Raw genomic sequence first — 19,733 nt, 5'->3', positions numbered from 1 at the left:
AATTTAATATGCAATTTATAATTATAATTTGAAAATGAATATATAGAACTATATTTTCTTTTATATATATGTGACATCTTTATTTCTTGTACTGATATATATATATATAAAATGTGAAAATCAACTGTCTAGTAAACATTTTTATATTTCACAAGAAAAATTATATATATAATATAAATTATTCTACACAATCAAATATCTGTATCTTGTATTATTGCAATAGAAATTTCCTACATATATACTGCATCATCACATAATTGCAATTATTTCATCATACCTTTTCATGTATACTGACAATGAGCAATACTTTCGTAAATAAATTTATATTTGTCAGCTTTTCATTCCATATCTTATATAAATAATTATGACGTATTTTGGTCTACAATTTTGTAAATTGATATGTGTGCGTATGTACATACAGTATCTACATATATGTGTAAGCGAATTAAATCCAATACAATTTGCTCATCTGAAATCTGTTATTCTGTACTGCAGTGGCCATGGTGTAATAAGATGGCAGCGCCTGCTTGGTGCTCGTAACCTGTAACGGTTGCGGCGTGTGGCTGTAACGGCTGTAACTTGTAACGCGTAAACTCGTGTGTTCCACGTTTTACGTTGTGCATACGTGGCATACGTAATAGTTAATTATTTCTATTTAAAATATACACACGTGATTAAAATGGTAAGTATAAAAAATTGCATTAATAAATTGAAATTCTGTTTTTGTCAAATATATTGATACACAAAATATATTCGCATAAAATATATCGCACGTATCCTAACCACTGTTTCCACCGGTGTTTACAATAAAAAAAATTCTAAATTGTCACAAGTAAAATAAGATAATTATGTTATTTGATATATGTCTACTTTATTATAACAGCATACTGTTATCTCAATATTAAATCAATTGCTAAAAAAATAGTATTTTGATAGGAAGCGATAGAAACGAAAGAACCGATAGAAACGGAAGAAGAGATAGAAATGAAAAAATCGATGGAAAGGAAACGAGCATTAGAAGCGATAGAATTATATAGATCCCGAAATAAACTCGAGACCATTAAGAGCGTTGAGTTACGTATAGAAGTATACTGGGAAGAGTTGAAAATGCGTAAAACAATTGAAATTAAACAATCACCTAAAGAAAAATTTTTTGTAAACTTTCCGTATCCCTATATGAATGGGCGTCTCCATCTGGGTCATGCTTTCACAATAACAAAGTGTGAGGTATATATCTATTATCTACATTTATATATATATATATATATATATATATTAACTCATATCCTTTTTAATTTGCTTTAAATATGTATAATAAAACTTAAACTTATTTGCTAGTTTGCCGCTCGATACAATCTTTTATTGGGAAAGAATGTACTGTTTCCTTTTGGCTTTCACTGCACTGGTATGCCTATTAAAGCAAGCGCTGATAAACTACAGAGAGAAATGGACATGTATGGCTATCCACCAAAATTTCCTGAAGACAATCAGATGGAAGATAATGTAGACAAAAGTAAATCTCCTGAAAAGATAGTGGAGGAAGTGAATGATGTGCTGAAAGATAAGAGCAAAGGAAAAAAGGTAAAAAGAAAATTTTACAATATATGTACAGTACATGTTTTTGAAAAAGATATAGCTTAATTGATATAAATTTCAGAGTAAAGCAGTTGCTAAAACAGGTTCAACATATCAATGGAAAATTATGCAGTCCCTTGGTTTACAAGATGAAGAAATCAAGGAGTTTGTTGATACTGAATATTGGTTAAATTACTTCCCACAGCATGCTTTAAATGATTTAAAAAATTTTGGTCTTTATGTAAGATAAAATGGAACAATTATTTTTAATTTAATTTTTCTTAATTTTAATTTTAATTCTTTATCTTTGGAATATTCTATATAGGTGGATTGGCGAAGGTCATTTATTACAACAGATGTGAATCCATTTTATGATTCTTTTATACGTTGGCAGTTTCATCATTTGAAATGTAGGAACAAAGTAAAATTTGGAAAGAGATATACTATTTATTCACCGAAAGATGGTCAACCGTGCATGGATCATGATAGATCCTCTGGTGAAGGTGTTGGACCACAGGAATATACATTGATCAAGATAAAAGTACAGTGTCCCCAAAAAATTAGGTATTATTTTTTTATATTGAACTTTATATATGTTGAAGTTTTTTATTAAACCTTGTCATAAATATACAATACAAATATTGTTACAGGGATTTTGGTAATAAACCAGTTTATCTCGTAGCTGCAACTTTGAGAACAGAGACATTGTATAGTCAAACAAATTGTTGGGTACATCCAAACATAAATTATATAGCATATAATTTAGCATGTGGGGATATATATATTTCTACGGAACGTGCAGCGAGAAATATGTCTTATCAAGGTTTCTTTAAAGAAGAGGGAAAGATAGATATTGTTTACCATCTCACGGGCATAGTACGATCTATTTATGAAACTTATATTAATTATATTTTCAGACTTTAAATAAAAGTTTTATTTGTAGGACTTATTAGGATTAGCATTGGAATCACCTCTCACAAGTAATAAAGTGATTTATGTATTACCTATGTGGACAATAAAAGAAGACAAGGGTACTGGAATTGTAATGTCTGTCCCTAGTGATTCTCCTGATGATTATGCTGCATTAGTAGATCTGAAAAAGAAACAATCACTTAGAGAAAAGTATAAAATCACTGATGAGATGGTGCTGCCATATGAGCCAGTGAGAATATTTTACTTACTCATTAATTACTTAATTGTGAATGTTAAATAAGAATTGTGAAATTATTTATATTTTTATTGTACTAGATTCCCGTAATCGAAGTTCCAGAATTGGGCAATTTAATAGCAGTAACATTATGCAATCAGTTCAAAATTCAGTCTCAAAATGATAAAATCCAACTCGCGAAAGCGAAAGAGATAGTATATTTGAAAGGATTTTATGATGGTATATTGATAGTAGGTCCACATAAAGGCAAAAAAGTACAAGATGTCAAGAAATTAATTCAAAAAGAATTAATTGACAATGGTGAAGCAGTAATCTATTATGAACCAGAGACAACAGTTATTTCGAGATCAAATGATGAATGTGTAGTGGCCCTATGTGATCAATGGTACTTGGATTATGGTGAAGAAAATTGGAAGAAAGAGACACTTGAGGCTTTAAATAATCTAGATACCTTCCATGATGAAGTTAGAAAGAATTTCCTTAGATGTTTTGACTGGTTACATGAATACGCATGTTCTAGAAAATACGGACTTGGTAAATATATAATTTGTAGAATTATTTCATATTAATAGAGCTATATACTTGTCTAACTCTTGAATCTTCAGGTACCAAATTACCATGGGATGAAACCTGGTTAATCGAATCTTTGTCCGATTCCACTATTTACATGGCATATTATACAATAGCGCATTATTTGCAAGCAAATCTTAAAGGAGATGAACTTACTAAATATAAAATAAAGTGAGCAAAATTACAAGTAATGTTGTAATTATTTTTGTTTGTAATTGCATACTAACATTAATTGTTTCTCTTTAGAGCCAGTCAACTAACTCCAGCAGTATGGGATTATATTTTCTTCAAAGATGTTGACTTTCCTGAGACAAATATAGATAAAACAATTCTAGATGAAATGAAACGAGAGTTTCAGTATTGGTATCCAATAGATTTAAGAGTGTCAGGAAAAGATCTGATACAGAATCATCTAACATATTTACTTTACAATCATACAGCAATATGGCCGAACCAACCTGAAATGTGGCCGAAAGGAATAAGAGTAAATGGTCATTTGCTTCTGAATTCAGCAAAAGTAATAATATATAATTATTAATCTTAAAATAACTTTTTTACATGTAAAATTTTAACTGTTATATTTCAACACAGATGTCCAAGTCAGAGGGCAATTTCTTAACACTTGCCGAATCTATAGAAAAATACTCAGCTGATGGAACTCGTTTCTGTCTAGCTGATTCTGGCGATTCGATAGAGGATGCCAATTTTGTTGAAGATTCAGCCAATGCAGTAATTCTTAAATTGTTTAATTTCCTTACTTGGGCTGAAAATACATGTGAAGACAAAGAAGTCACACATTACAGAGAAGAAAAGCCATATACTTTCCATGACAGAGTTTTTGAAAGGTATTTTTTTCATGTTTGTTTTATTATTATTATTATTATTATTATTATTATTATTATTATTATTATTATTATTATTATTTAGAAATAAAACATTTATTATAATAATTTATTTAATGCAGCGAAATGAACTTAAAAATAAAGCAAACTACAGAAAATTATTCGAAAATGCTTTACAAGGAAGCATTGAAAACAGGATTTTATGAAATGCAAGCAGTAAAAGATAAATATTACCAATTAAGTGAAGATGTGTATTGTAATGAGGCTCTTATTATGAAATTTCTAAAACTTCAAACAATTATGTTAGCTCCTATTTGCCCTCATATTTGTGAACATATATGGACATGTATTCGAGAAGAGGTATTTGATGAATTTGATGATGAAGAGATAGCAAAGGTAAATTTCAATGTGTTAAAGGAAATATTTATATATTATTCTATACAGAAATATAATCGAAGAATGTGATTTATTAGTCCCATAGCATATTCGATGAAAAATGGCCTGTAGCAGGAGAAATTGATGAAATTCTAATAAAATCATCTCAATATCTCATGGATGCTGCTCACACATTCAGAAATCTTTTAAAAAATTACAATACATCAAAAAAGTCTTCAATAAAAAATAATGACATAGAAAAACCTAGGCAAGGAATTATATGGATAGCCAAGACTTATCTTCCTTGGCAAAACATTGTCCTTACAACGATGAAAGAAATGTATTTTGTAAGTCATAATAATACTTCATTTAGTACATGTGATAATTTGTGTCTGTTAATACTTATATTACAGAAAATTTTTATTTATATTACAGAAAAATGGAAATAAATTACCAGATAATAAAGTACTCGCTACAGAACTAGGTAAGAAAGATGAATTGAAAAAATACATGAAAAAAGTAATGCCATTTGCGCAATTTATAAGAGAGAAAATGGATGTTATTGGTATTAGTGCCCTAGATTTGACACTTGAATTTAATGAATTTGAAATACTTGAAAATAATAAAAAGTTTCTTAAAAAAACATTAGCGGTAAGAAATTGTATAATTTTCTCGGTTTATTATTATATGTTAATGTTTATGTATTATATTTTTAATTTTTATTTATTGTCATATACAGCTCGAGCATATTTTCATAAAATATACTGACAAAGCTCCAGAAAAAACAAAGGAAAGTTGTTCTCCAGGGTATCCATACATGAGTTTTTCTACAAAACCAGCACTTCGAATGCGCATTAGTAATCCACAAATTTGCAGTGGTTTATTTGAACTATCAGTGAACGTTTCAATAGCAGATACAACTGAAGATATTATATCCTACATTGTAAAAAAACATAAGCATATAAATGGTATATAATAATATTTATAAAATTAATAATTAGTAAGTTAATTAGCTTCCATAGAATTCATATTAATTTTACTTAGGTCTAGATCCTGCTTCCATCATATTATATCGGTATGATGACCCAATTCTTGGACCAAGAATTAAATCAGGACAAGAAAACATTTTAAAGGGAAAAACTAAGATTCCGCCTAATGCTATATTTAATGTAAATACAGAAACAAAAAGTATTGAAATCAGCATTGGAGACAGTACATACCCAATAGGCGAGTACTTAATATATATTAATAAATCTTTGCAATAGTAAATGCGATAAATTTGATTTCTGTAATGAAAAGTTATAAGTCATGTAAGTATACAAACAATTATTTGTGAAACAATAAAAAATATGTTATATGATACATTTATAAAACAGTATTTGATAAAATAATTATTGCATTTATAAAAGAAAAAAATAATATACTTTATTTCCTTTTTTTACCTCATAATCTTGAAAGACAGAAATAAAGTTTCTTCGATATCAGGTACATATTGTTTTTTTATATTTTATTTGTACATGTTGATGTCACTATGTTTCCATTTATTTGTATCATTTGTGAAATTATTTTATCTTATTAAATGTATTGTTTTAAACATTATATAAATAGAATATTAGAAGTATATTGAATCTTATTGTGTATTACAAGTAAAACATTTTTTCAATATTTTACTTTTTTTATATTATGCATTATTATTTATACAATGTATATTAAATTACTTTAAAAAGATATAAAATTGTCAAAAACTATAGAATCTCTGAAACAATAAAGTACCATTTTGGTACATTGATTTTTAATATCTTAATTAAGATAATAGTAATATATAAAACATTTTAAAATCTAAAAAAAAAGTGTGTATGTATATATATATATATATGTACACACACACACATACAAGATCTTTATATAATAGTTTTATTATGAATAAAAATATATTGTATACATTTGTGAGATTAATAATGTTGGATTTATATTTAGTTATTATTTCCTGTATGCGAAATAAAAAATTATTAAAATCTTGATGTTATGGCACATAATTTAAAGTATGAAGCAGTTTGCTTCATGAAATATTAAATATTATGGCATAATATGCATTAATTTGTCGTAGAAAATATATAATAGGCACTTTCGATGTAAAGTTCATATATCTATATGTTTTGTTTGTCGCTGATCCACTTTGGATCTTATTTTTTTTATATCTACAGCATATGTTCTACAACATCCACCAATGTAGCAAACGCCAAGATCCAGCCATTCATCAATAAATTCGTGCAACGAGGAAACTTCTCTTTCCTTCTTCCATCCCTCGGATACTACATACTTTTCTCCACTGTTAGGATATACCACCAATGGTATCAGATCGTTCGAATTATCTCGATTGATGCCTTTCAACAAAGTGGTAACGTATTGCGGGGCGATACAATTAATCCCGATCGCTAATATTTGTCCTGGAAGTGCATTCTTATAACATCTTACGGCGATCTCCTGAAAGTTGCTGCCATCCGCTATACTCTTCCCGTCATCTCTACAAGAGAAACTCAACCATGCGCGTGTATCAGGAAATTCCTTGAGTAAATCGATTAGAGCTTCTGCCTCGCGAACGCAAGGTATTGTTTCTATCGCCAATAGATCAACACCTTTCTCTACCAATGTGCGTATACGAGGTCTATGCCAATCGATCAAAAATTCTCGTGATACATTTGGGCAGTACGAACCAGTGTACTCTGAGCCATCGTGTAAGCAAGCACCATAAGGTCCGCAAGATCCAGCAATCAGTAGTTTTCGATTTGTCACGATGATGTTTGTATCGTCTTCTATCTCTTTATTATAAACGTTCACGGCATCTTTAGCGTAATCCACCGCATTACCAATTATCTGGAGACTCTCTTCCTTGGAGATACCCAAATATTTTACAAAACCATCAATCGTGGCTTGATATGTGTTCGTCAATATAATATCGGCGCCGGCTCGTAGGAAGTCCAAGTGTGTAGTGAAAACGGCGTTCGGATTAGTTATGAGGAAGCGTGCAGTCCATAAAGGATCACCGTCGATCTCTTCACCTACGTGGGTGGATAGTTGCGTAGAGAAACCAGCATCCAGCACTTTTATCTGCGACATGATTTTATCTCAGTTTTATAAATTTGATCTCGAAATTCTGGCCGATGTGGTATAATCGATGCGCTTCACAAAAATATAAGAAGCTACTGATCCAACTTACGCAGATCTTATTGCCTCGGAGCCGAATGTGTCGAGGATGACTTGTCGTTATCGTGGCGACTACATTTTGATAGTCTATTATCAGTAAAGTGCGTATCATCAATGATAGACAAGCAGAAATTACTGATAAGTCTCGTACATCTTCCGCATTGCTCATTGCGCATGTGCTCTAAATCATCTATGTTTATCTCTATCACGTGTTGAGTTGTCGCTGATGTAATACGGTTGCTTTATTAACAGATACATATTTGTATAAGAACAGAAACAAAGAGAATAGTTAATGCTACGAGAAGATAAGATTGTGTGCGACAAAATATTGTCTAGCGATATCACAAATAATCATTCATATTCGCTCTCCTTTTCGATAATAAACCGCACTTGACCTCACAAGACATAAATTTGTTATAAAATGTAAGATAAAAAATCTAAAGATAATTCGACAGAGGATTTTGAACAGTTATCGGGAGAACACTTAGAAAGCAAGATAATAATGTTTACTTGTAATTTGATCATAATAAATTTTTATAAATCTTACTCTTCACAGAGTTGTAAGCACTACACGTTTTACTTTTAAGACATGTTTTTATAAACAAAGATATTTTTCAATTGGATAAAAACATCACATATTTCGAACAAAATACACGACGTAGAAAAACACAATTTTATCACAATATAATCTTTTTGTGTCTTATATTTTTTTAAATATATAAATATAATTTTATTTAAAAAATATACATCTATACTATTATATATGTAATATTTTTAATATTTTTATTATATGTAATAATTAAAAAAAAAAGAAATATATGTGTGTTAATATTAATATAAATTATAAATATAACTATACAAAATACTGTATTTATGTATTATATACAAGTACTGATTATTAATATTATAAAAGCTAATCAGACATACAAACATATTACATCAGCTTTAATCTTCTCAAACTTACTCCATTCGATTTTCAGCTAATTATAAACAAGCGCTATCTTTAATGTGATAATCATTAATGAGACAGATTTTAATAGCGTATAATAACATTCATAAGAATATGCATCATACAAGTTCGGAGATTATTGCATCAGCTAGATCATAAAAGGAGTTTCATTGCATATTTGCGCAATACTGATCGACCTTCGATCGAATCGTCTTTACATCCTCTGCGAAAATCTTGCAACAACCACCGATGTAATGAACTCCCATGGCCAACCATTCTGATATAGGTAGATTTAAGGAATGATTATCCGGGACCGCGATCCATTTGCCGGTCTCGGAACAGCCGCCTCTGTTAGGGTACACTATTAGAGGAACAAATAAATCCGCCGATAATGCACTTCCGTTGATTCCCTTCAACAAAGGAGTCACATATTTCGGATCGATGCAATTAACACCGATCGCGACGATTTGCGACGGCAAAGTCCGGTAACAACGCACAGCTACTTCTTGGAAGACGCTTCCGTCTGCCAACAGCTGACCGTCTTGACAGGAGAATGACAGCCAGGCACGAGCATGCGGAAATTCTCGCAGTAATTCCAGCAGAGCTTCCGCTTCTTCAACGCAGGGTATAGTTTCCAGAGCCAACAAATCTACACCGGCGTCCAATAATGCTTGAACGCGCGGTCGGTGCCAATCGATCAGTTCTTGTCGAGATATGGATTTCCCATAGGAACCGGTATACTCCGACGAGTCGTGCAAATAAGCGCCATAAGGACCGCAGGAGCCAGCCACCATGGGTTTTATGTCAATATGTGGCTTCTGAGGATCTGTTTCTTGAGTATAAACATCCACAGCCTTCTTGGCCAGGGTCACGGCCTTGGCGAGTAGATCCAGACTCTCGCGTTCGCTTATGTTCAGATGTTTCATCAGGCCAGGTACGGACGCCTGATAAGTGTTGGTCTCGATAATGTCAACGCCAGCACGCAGGAAGTCCAAGTGCGTGGCATAGACAGCGTGGGGATCGGTCGCGAGGAATCGCGCCGTCCACAACGGATCACCATCGATTTTCGTGCCGACATGACGGGACAGTTGCCCGGAAAAACCACCGTCTAGAACTCTTACCGTTGGCATTGTTCACAATATCAGCCGGCGATGAGTGATCCAGTGTTTGCGCGACATCCACGGTTTTTTGGATTTTTTGCACGGTTCTGAAAAGAGAAAAATATTGCTTTTCCGGTCAGTGAATGATTTATCTTTCAAATATTCTTCGGTCGATTTTCTCGCGTGCACCTCCTAAGGTTAAGTTAACTTAAAGTTAATTTAAGGTTAGAGTGTGTGAATGCACTGTATGAAGTTAGCCTCCTAATATTAGCCCTTATTATTCCGTATTGATGGATTATTTTTGTTCATGATTTTTTTAACAACGTTAATTGCAGGAAATCGAATAATTATAAAATAATATGTTAAGCAAATTATTTTTCAAATTTATTATTCTAGTTTTTATTTAGAAAGAAAGGTATACATTTTTTAAAACAATTATATATCTATAATTAAAATTTTAAAACATATATACAGTCGGACCTCTTATCCTACGACAAAAAATCCTCTCATGCTAGAACGCGAAAGGGGAATTATACCCCTACTCTCAAATTTTTGTCGTAGGATCAGAGGTTTAAGGGAAAAATTCCGGACCGAAAATGTAGGATAAGAGGTCCGACTGTACTTATTTGAAAGTAAAAATGTTAAATGTAGATCATTTTGACTTTTATTCACTAATTGATAAACGAAATAATTTATAAAATTAATATATCTTCTCTGTTATATTTTATTTAAATGTTTTTTTAAATGTCATTTTTGACAAGTATATATAATATCAAAAAATTAAACTTTAATACGAATTAAATTTTGTAAAGAAAGAAGATATATGTTTAACTTATAAAAAGTAGTGTTTATTAATCATTCTTATTATTAATTCTATATTAATTTGCATTTTAAATTAATAAATGCAAGTTTTGCATGCTTAATTTTTATAATATTCCAAGATGATTTTCTACAACAGCATGTGGTTGTCCCACTTGTTCTCTGAATTCTGGGGTATTGAAAATATCTTCAAATCTAGAAATAACATTATAGATAAGTAAAAATTGTTTAATGTATAAATTGATGCATCAGTAGAAAAATAATTATAAATATCTTACCCAATATCTTGATCTCGTCCAAGTAAAACATCTCGCATCATGTTAGATGATGGTAAGAATGGAAGTCTTCCAATCTTCTCAGTGGCTTTCAATTCCATTGCTATTCGCAATGGTGCATGTAATCCTTGTGTATTTCTAAGCAGTACCATGTTCATGCGATCTTGATTTTTCACATACTGAAATAAATAACACAATTATAATTTAATGTTTCACAGTTACACCCAGTGTTAATAAAATACAATAAATCTTACATTTCTTTCTGAAGCTTCTAACGGATGTGCATAACCAACGCTCTGTCTAGTTGCTGATAGACTAGAAAAAAAAACATTAAAACTATAGAAAACAGACTAGAAATAATCATAAATTTTTCCAGTTATTTTTTATAGAAAGAGTATTTATACTATATAATAGAAAAAACTTTAATTACCTTGATGGTCTGATTTAAATAATTTTTAATAAATCATATAATTAAAGGTATATTAATTTTTTTAAATTATTTCGTTTATCAATTAATTTTAGTAATAATGTAATCTCATACCCTGATACCATAGGATTGGGTATACCATAATTGGTTCCACCTTTAATATCAAATTGCTCAGGAGCTGTAGACTTAGGTATAATCGATGGCAAGCCAAAACTCTGAAAATTATAATTGAAATAATTTCTTATTATATATTGAAAAATAAGATTCTTATTATTATATTGAAATAAGGTTTTATATTAAGCTTTCTCAACTTGACAGAGAAATAGATAAGAGTTTAGCAATGACTTAAAAACTATATGTAATAAACTATTTTTATATAATATAGTACACACACAAGTATGATATGCATAATACTATTAATGATTTATTTTATAATTATTTTTTACTACATTATTGAATAGTATTAGTAAAATTTAAATGGGACAATCAAAGTTGACTGTCATTGTCAACATAACCTATCGTACAAATTCATATGTGTAATGAATTGTACAAAATAATTTTAACACTGATAGTTTATTTATATGCTATAAGCACGTTATGTAGAGAATATTACCATTTTGTCGTTTGAAAATTCACGATAATAAACTAGCAAAACGATTCGAGAAAAAGAAAAGATCTATTACGAATAGTCACGAATCTGTGAATATTGAATTTTAGCTCACAATCGGCCATAGGGCTTATATTAATAGAGGGTCTCTCACTGAAATAGGATTGACAGAATGGTCTACACTTTTGATTCGTTTCGCCATTTTGAGAAGGTTTTGATGAACCAATGAGAAAAAGTCTACAGAATGGCCATACTCTGAATTCTAGGGACTCTAGTTTACTGAGGCAGAAGATATATTTTTCATATGACAAGCATGTTGGACAGTCTGATTGGCTGTCAGATAGAGAATTTCTAGTTTGAAAAATTTTTTTGCAATATCAGCCAATCAATATTCTAACCGGTTGGTCGAAGTTTGGCCATTAGAAATAACAACGTCGACTGTTACAAATATAATTAATAATCGATGATTATTTCGCGAATATGTCGCGGATTTGACTACTCAAAGATCGCGGATATATTTCACGAGACATAAGATTCGAAGCCGCATTTCTTAAAAGATGAGGCCTGTACCGTAGAACTATTAGTGTTTATTATTTTTTCTTAGCGGCTTTTGTATATATCTACTTATATCATTGTGAAGGTTTAGTGTTTAATGCATAGTATCACGTACGTATATATTTGTGTTATATTTGTATTGCGTAAATAATATGTTGTATCATTGCACGCATTTTATATGCACCTTATCTCACTGTCGAGATAAGTTCAAAATAACTCAAACATTAATTAAATTTTAATAAGTAATTTAAGATGATAATGTATGATAAAGTATAGGTCAAACAGTATTGAAAAACATATATTTATATTTTGATTTTCTTTTAAATAATGTTTGGAAATAATTAATTTTCTGAGTTATTAATATTTGTTATATCGTGTATAAATTTCGAAACAAATTATAGTTTCATTAAAAATTATTCCTTTTGTTACATTTAAACTATCTCAAATATTATTCTACTGTAAAATTCTATGTTTCTTATACAGAATGTGTTATATATGATTTTTAAAATAAATTGTTGATATACAAATTAACAATTTATTAATATTATTAGTATAATACATATTCGTATGCGATTTAGCAAAAGAAAAATTGCTACACGATTAAAGTTACCGGTGTCCTACGTTACCAATGAAAATCTAACCTAACATAACAATAAATTTTTAGTTAATATAAAAGTTTTGCAGCTTATACAAAAAATAAAGTAGGTTCGTGGAATTGTATAAAGGAATATTTATAAACTTTTAAAAGTCAGCTTAGAAACTTAGTAAAAAAATGTTGCACTATGCAGCCAGTTGCAAATATATTATGTTAGATTTTGGTCGATAATGTCGTAAACTGACTCCGGTATTCTTTTAACGTAACGCAGAAATCATTCGAATGATGGCAGCAAGATCTCATTTTCTCTTCCGCATGGACTGTCAATGTATGCGCACGTGTTACGTCAGATATCATATGCTTCTCTTAGGTATACGTATATATAAAAGTTGTATGATAATAAAAAAAGCATTGCAAAGAAAAATTGAAAAGAAGTTTATCAGCCACTACACAACAAATATTAACATAGCATTGTGTAGCTTATAACAGTGTAATATTTTTTAAAGATAAGATAAGAATAGAAAAGATAATAAAATGTATGTAGAAACTTTACATTTATTTAATTTCAAATTGACTTTTCTCATAATGAAGTTTTTGCATTTTTGTATTAGAGAATGCTTATATTTTATGCAAATCTTATATTGTATATGATCTACAAATCTACACTAACAAAGAAACCTTGTAAACCTAAACTTTGATTTTGATGAAACTTTCACAGTAGAAGAAGTAGACAGATGAAAAATAATTTTTCAATTAAAATTTTTCTTTCAAAAATTACTTTTTAAAATTTTATTAATGATGTTAAATAGAGATATTTTATTTAATATGAAACTTTTGTGTAGAATACTTTTTGATAACTTGAATAATTTTTTAGATATATTGAGAAAAGCAAAAAGAGGGATTACATATGAGGGATGATTTCATCCCTTAGAATCGTTTTTGAGCAGCAATTAAAAATTTCTAAATTTATTTATCTCTTCTACATATGTATAAAATTTCATTAAAACAGAATTTTCAAGTTTACAAAGTTTCTTTGTAAATATGATGCAATCTATATTTTATTTTACTATATGTTTATCATCTTTGAAGCCATGACATGTGAAAAAATTTAGTATAACTGTAAAATCCATAAACAAATCACAGTGAAACGTTCTCACAAAGTAGTAAGACTATTTGACTGTAATTGATTGATTTACTTATGATTTTATGATTAAAACTTTCACGTGGTTTATTCAAGCTAGAAATTATATAAATGGGGTTTTAAAGAGTTTACGCAAAATTTTTAATATTCCCAATAAATTAAAATAATAAAAATTCCGGATTAATCTTGTACCACATAATATTATCACGATTAAAAAATAGGCGGCCTTCGATAACTTTTGTTACATTAAGGCCCGATTGCATCAATATTATTTTGGCTTTAAGCGAGACTTAAATATATGTCTGTCTTTATTCATTTAGAAAGAAAGATATAGATAGACACATGTTTAAGTCTCACTTAAATCCAAAATAATGTTGGTGCAATCAGGCCTAACACCTAGGGTCGTATACAGGTAAAAAAAGTTCAAATAAACGTATAGAGAAGAAAAAGATACTGCTGACCATATGGTGGCGCCGCGTAACAATACGAAATAAACGATCGATTAAACAGTAAGCCACAAGTCATCCGACTAACGTCAATTTACAGTTTTTTTAGACAGTAATCTATACATTTGCAAAGATAAAAATTGATAATATTTATAATTTATAGGCGATAATTAAAATTTTGTATTTTTTAACACAATGTCCATATATTTGAAAAGAAGTACGTTACGGCAATCGCTCGCATTTAAATTAGTGCCAAGGAAATCTTTGCTACTTATCAGGGTGAGAAAATCTTTATTTTGATAATATTTTCGTGAAGTTTTGATTCAGATATATGTGCGTATTATTTGAGATTTTTTGTATTGCAAGGATATTTGAGAAATTTATAATAATACATCTCAAAAGAAGTTCCTAAATTGTATAAATAATAATACATTATATGATATAAAATAACATTCTAATTGACAATAATTAATATATTTTAAGTGAAATATATAAAGTAAATTAATTGCGTGATAATATTTCTTAATATAAGAATATTGCTGTTGTAATTAATAAGGTTATCATTATCATTTTACAATTATCATTTTGATAATTTGTATTATATATAATAAACTTTGATTGTGTGTATTATTTTAATAAATAAATATATATATATATATATATTTTTTTTTTATAAGTATGTTATTTTAAATAAAATACAGAAAAAATACAGAAAAAAATAGAACTAGTTATATAATGAATTAAAAATGTACTTGACGATAGTTATAGATACATAAGAACTAGATAACTATATTTATAATAATTAGATACATATACTTACATTATTGAGCATTCTTGTATATCTTTATTTAGGTCGAGAGATTAAAAGGTCGTTATTTGTTTCGGTCAGCGGTGCGACGCGTTCTAGAATATAAAGAATGGATAACGGAGATACCGATAATCGAAGAAATAGGTGACGATGTAGCGATTAATATTAGAATGGCTCAACAGAAACAAAAAGTAGAGAAGAAGCTGCTCACGTTAGAGGTACTCGATAAAGCATATATGTGGGCGAAACTTAGTTAAAAATAAATAAATCAGAACTAAAAAAAATATCAGAACTTTGTAAATAAATAATTTATTGCTTGTTTAATTAAGGATCGATCGATACTGCTAGTGAATCCGATTGAAAGATCTTCCACGGACAAAGCATACATATACGATCTTATTAAAAAGTTACGCGCATTCTCGAAACATCCGGAGAGTTTGAGAGAAAATTTAGCCGCGGTAATCATTTATCAGTATTTACCGGCTGGTCGTGTAATTGTTCGTCAGGGACATAAGGCAGAAAACCTTTATTTTATTGCGAATGGCGAAGTCAGTCTATCGAAAATTGCGATCGACGAATTCTCAGGTAAAGAAAATAGCGGAAATATTGCTTATTCTTGGATTTAAGATAATCTTTATCATTAGATATTAATTGAAATGTTCGCTGATTCATATACGAGATATATTTCTATCAGGAGTCTCGATAATATAATTTATACTTTCCAATATATACTTATTACGTAATATCTGAGAATTAATTCTTTCTTACTGATAATTTAACGCCACGTCATGAGTATTATAACAATTTTTTTTAATTAATTATCTTGGAAAAGAGATTTTTCTGTCTATATATCAAAAAAAGAGTCGTACACTAGAAGGTTAATGTAAAACGGTGTATAATATAATATTTTTCGTTAGGTGATGAGAAAACTGTAGACATGGGCATTATGCAATCAGGAGATATGTTTGGCGAAGTTGCATTATTTCATACGATACCGAGAACATCAACTGTGGTTACCAAAAGTTAGTAGAAGCGAATCATAGACTTGATATATTCTTTAGATAGAAATTTATCTTATTTGTTTATAAATATATTATTTAGCATCAGTCGATTTGCTTCTAATTACACGGGACGATTTCGACAACATTTTACGCGATGTTTTGACGAAAAAATGGGACGTTTTGCGCGATGCGTTAGTTCATTTCAATTATTTCAAAGCGTGGGACGAAGAAACGGTACGAGAGTGTTGTATTCTGAGCAAGCTGAAAGACTTTAAGCCTAACGAGGTAAATAAAAAATCTAGCGGTGTAATAATAATTTTACGATAAGAAATCTCGATTATTCTCGCGCATTCTTCAAGATCTCGATTGTATAATATAAATCCAGCAATAAAATAGTAAAATAGAATACATTAAAAAAGAGGGATAATAATAATAAATATCGATTAATTTGAAAGGTTCTGTTAGGCGATGGAGCAGGCATGGTGAATTACGTGCATTTCATTTTAAGTGGCGAATGCCGCCTTATCGAACATATGCTCGTCCGTGAACGGCCTTCTTATCATGGAATACAATACGAATTATATGATCCCGAAATTTTTTCGGGTCCACAACAACAACCAAGAGGAGTATCCAAAAAAATTGCGAAATCTTACAAGCTACCGGACTTGGAGTACAAATTTAATGGAGTATTATAAAAAGAAGCTAAATTTCTTTTAGATTAATCATTATTTGAATTTTTTCCTCTTGCACTTGTATCTTTTTCGACATACCAATGCACTTGCAAGTTTCTCATACACACACACACACACACACACACATATATAAGTTTACGTAGAATTGCGTAGTTTGTGTTAACATTTTGTTTTTAGTTTTGTATAGCTAGAATAATTTGTAGAAAAAATTTGCCTTAGTTAACTTAGTGATCGTATATCAACTAGTTATTTTAGTCATTATTAGAAAAACATTGTTACTCTCGATTGTTATCAACTAAAAATTCGCACAACATTTTATTAATTTTTTTATTATTGTTTTATTGTTTTAGAGACCCGCTGGGACGGACACAGATGATGACCGATTAAGTATTGTTACTACTACACTTTTGAACGTCGTGAGTATTTATAATATAATATATTTCTTCCTACATAGATAGACCCACATTACATTGAATTATATATTGCAATACGAAATTATAATGTATTACATTAAAATAGCCAAATGATAAATTGAGGTAATAATTGACTAAAGTTTACATATCAATCAAACTTATTGAAGCAAAATGATTGCGTGTCCAGATAAATTCTATTTGTTCGTTATTACAATTTAGGATCGTTGAGAAGTTCGTGTATGTTAATAGATATTAAAAAATCAAGGTTAAAGGATGGCACGAAATTACTGATGTCGCAGCAATGTTGATGCGAGAACCATCTGTTACGTCTGAATTACGTTATCCAGATGATGTTCGCACTATATTTATGCAAGTATGCATTTTCTCTCGAGGAGCATGTTTCGGTTTAGGTGAGAGAAAAATGATTTAACATATTTTTTTCTTTATCATCCAGTGCGTATTGTAACTCAATAAATAAAAAATTTATTAAATTAGGCGAAAAAATGCTTCATCGAAGAATCGTAGCGATTACGCCAGTACGATGTTTTCTAATTCCCCGATATTGGTTGCTCGAACACAATCGAGCTAATATCTGGGGACGCGTAAAACTATTCATGGACTCAAAATATCCAACTAAGAAACAATTATTCAACGAGTTTCTTTTAAATCGAAAGTACGAAAAATTATATCAAACATTAATACATTTTTGTTTCTTCTAATTATCAGTAGCGATTTAGACAAAAATTATTGCTACTACTTCCGCTTCCATTTCAGATGGATGTCATACAAGCAGAATTTAATTGAAAACGTTATTAAACGACGTGGTCGTTTTCGTAGTAACACAACTATACATGACGTGCCGTATTCTATCAGAATAACAGATGAAATAGATCCTAAATTATAATTCTCATTTCGTGATTTTTATCGAATTAATATTACTTTAAATTATATGAATTGATAAAATATCAGAATGAAAATTAAGAAAATAGAAGTAAAAGTAACTATAATCGACAAATTATATATATATATTTGCCAATCATGCAAATAAGTGTTTATTTTATATATTACTAACATTTATGCTCTAGTATTCTGTTATTGATGTTAAGAAACAAATTTATATATGTTTCGTAACATTAATAACAAAATACTAAAGCATAAATGTTAGTAATATCTAATATATACATATATATCCAATAATAATATTTGTCACTTACAATTAGATGTGATCATTATTTAATTCTTCTTTATAGAAATAAACCACAAGAATATTATATATTCAAGGTATTCATATATTTCACTTGTACAAAAATTTTTTTTTAACTTAATATGGCCGATTTCATAATAAGGATATTTTTTTAAGTTTTTGAAATAATTAGATATTCTATAATACAGTGTTACATATATAGTGTTTATAAAGCAAAGTGCAAATATTATGAGTATTAAGTACAAATTGACGAGAGATTTTTATTCATATCTTATATTATAAAATAGATAATATAAATAGATAATATAGTATTATGTAATTTTTTAATTTTTTATAATTTTTTTATTTTATGAAAGAGTAAAAAAAACATTAAGTTCTGCGCACGTGAATATTTTCTTTTAAATAAGAAATAATAAAAATAGAGAAATAAAAAATTAACATATTGATATTTTGAATAAATTGTGATAAGAATAAAACATCTCACAATCAGTAATGAAATAGAAATTTACAAGTATAACGTATTTTCTTACTATATGCTATATTTTGTTTGTATTCTACATCGTTGTACTTTCTTTATGTATGTGTGAGACGAGAAAGAAATTAATATTTTACAATTTTATCTAATAATCTAAAATATTAACTAATTAGATTTAGATTTCAAAGTCTGACAACAAATAGAGGCGCACAACAATCTGATTATTTTACATACAATTTTTGATACATTTTGCATTAGTAAGTAAATCATATGCAATAATCATATATATAGACACACAATTTGCTGAGAATATATTAATCATTTATAGTTTGATACATGTTTTGAATTATTATATATTTTCTATGTAAGTAGAAAACATCATAATATTCGAAAATGTTCATTCTTAAAGAAATACATTTATCCATAAAATATAATTAATATAATAATTTCCTTATAAAATTTTATTTTTACAAAAAAATATGTAAACCATTT

The 19,733-nt window shown here is 29.2% G+C and overlaps 5 protein-coding genes across 7 annotated transcripts in view; 2 read left to right on the top strand and 3 right to left on the bottom strand.

Annotated features, from left to right (window-relative positions):
* The first annotated feature begins 486 nt into the window (after positions 1-486).
* Leurs (Leucyl-tRNA synthetase) lies at positions 487-7,437 on the top strand. 3 transcript variants are annotated; one of them, XM_072888897.1, is made up of 17 exons: positions 488-682; positions 937-1,227; positions 1,339-1,581; positions 1,658-1,816; positions 1,901-2,139; positions 2,226-2,451; positions 2,519-2,737; positions 2,824-3,277; positions 3,349-3,484; positions 3,560-3,830; positions 3,905-4,158; positions 4,278-4,551; positions 4,629-4,877; positions 4,966-5,181; positions 5,270-5,498; positions 5,575-5,757; positions 6,735-7,437. In XM_072888897.1, exons 1-17 carry the CDS (start codon positions 680-682, stop codon positions 6,761-6,763), a joined length of 3,675 nt encoding a protein of 1,224 aa, XP_072744998.1. In that variant the 5' UTR covers positions 488-679; the 3' UTR covers positions 6,764-7,437. The 3 variants fall into 3 exon arrangements, with proteins under 3 accessions (XP_072744997.1, XP_072744998.1, XP_072744996.1); XM_072888896.1 differs by lacking the exon at positions 6,735-7,437 and having other exon boundaries at positions 487-682; positions 5,581-5,921; XM_072888895.1 differs by lacking the exon at positions 6,735-7,437 and having other exon boundaries at positions 5,575-5,921.
* LOC140664124 (uncharacterized) lies at positions 4,966-8,080 on the bottom strand. Its single transcript, XM_072888902.1, has 2 exons — positions 7,748-8,080; positions 4,966-7,638 (listed from the first exon to the last, which is right to left on the bottom strand). The coding sequence occupies exons 1-2, from the start codon at positions 7,901-7,903 to the stop codon at positions 6,670-6,672; spliced, it is 1,125 nt and encodes a 374-aa protein (XP_072745003.1). The 5' UTR covers positions 7,904-8,080; the 3' UTR covers positions 4,966-6,669.
* Positions 8,081-8,471: 391 nt separating this feature from the next.
* LOC140664125 (homocysteine S-methyltransferase) lies at positions 8,472-10,033 on the bottom strand. Its single transcript, XM_072888903.1, has one exon. The coding sequence runs from the start codon at positions 9,811-9,813 to the stop codon at positions 8,851-8,853; it is 963 nt and encodes a 320-aa protein (XP_072745004.1). The 5' UTR covers positions 9,814-10,033; the 3' UTR covers positions 8,472-8,850.
* Positions 10,034-10,154: 121 nt separating this feature from the next.
* Positions 10,155-12,064, bottom strand: Pomp (proteasome maturation protein). The gene is made up of 5 exons (XM_072888904.1): positions 11,918-12,064; positions 11,419-11,519; positions 11,132-11,192; positions 10,881-11,056; positions 10,155-10,797 (listed from the first exon to the last, which is right to left on the bottom strand). Exons 1-5 carry the CDS (start codon positions 11,918-11,920, stop codon positions 10,710-10,712), a joined length of 429 nt encoding a protein of 142 aa, XP_072745005.1. The 5' UTR covers positions 11,921-12,064; the 3' UTR covers positions 10,155-10,709.
* Positions 12,065-14,811: 2,747 nt separating this feature from the next.
* LOC140664121 (TNF receptor-associated factor 6-like) overlaps positions 14,812-19,733 on the top strand; it is a 41,080-nt gene continuing 36,158 nt past the window's right edge. Inside the window, exons 1-7 of the mRNA XM_072888898.1 lie at positions 14,812-14,927; positions 15,501-15,674; positions 15,786-16,041; positions 16,374-16,478; positions 16,558-16,742; positions 16,913-17,143; positions 17,500-17,565. Coding sequence (XP_072744999.1) covers positions 14,844-14,927; positions 15,501-15,674; positions 15,786-16,041; positions 16,374-16,478; positions 16,558-16,742; positions 16,913-17,143; positions 17,500-17,565 — 1,101 coding nt within the window. The 5' untranslated portion in view covers positions 14,812-14,843. The remainder of the gene's footprint in view (positions 14,928-15,500; positions 15,675-15,785; positions 16,042-16,373; positions 16,479-16,557; positions 16,743-16,912; positions 17,144-17,499; positions 17,566-19,733) is intronic.

This window comes from Anoplolepis gracilipes, chromosome 3 (genome assembly GCF_047496725.1).
Source record: "Anoplolepis gracilipes chromosome 3, ASM4749672v1, whole genome shotgun sequence".
Lineage (NCBI taxonomy): Eukaryota > Metazoa > Arthropoda > Insecta > Hymenoptera > Formicidae > Anoplolepis > Anoplolepis gracilipes.
Note: the sequence above shows the minus strand (reverse complement) of the source record. Positions and strands in the feature narration are given on the sequence as shown.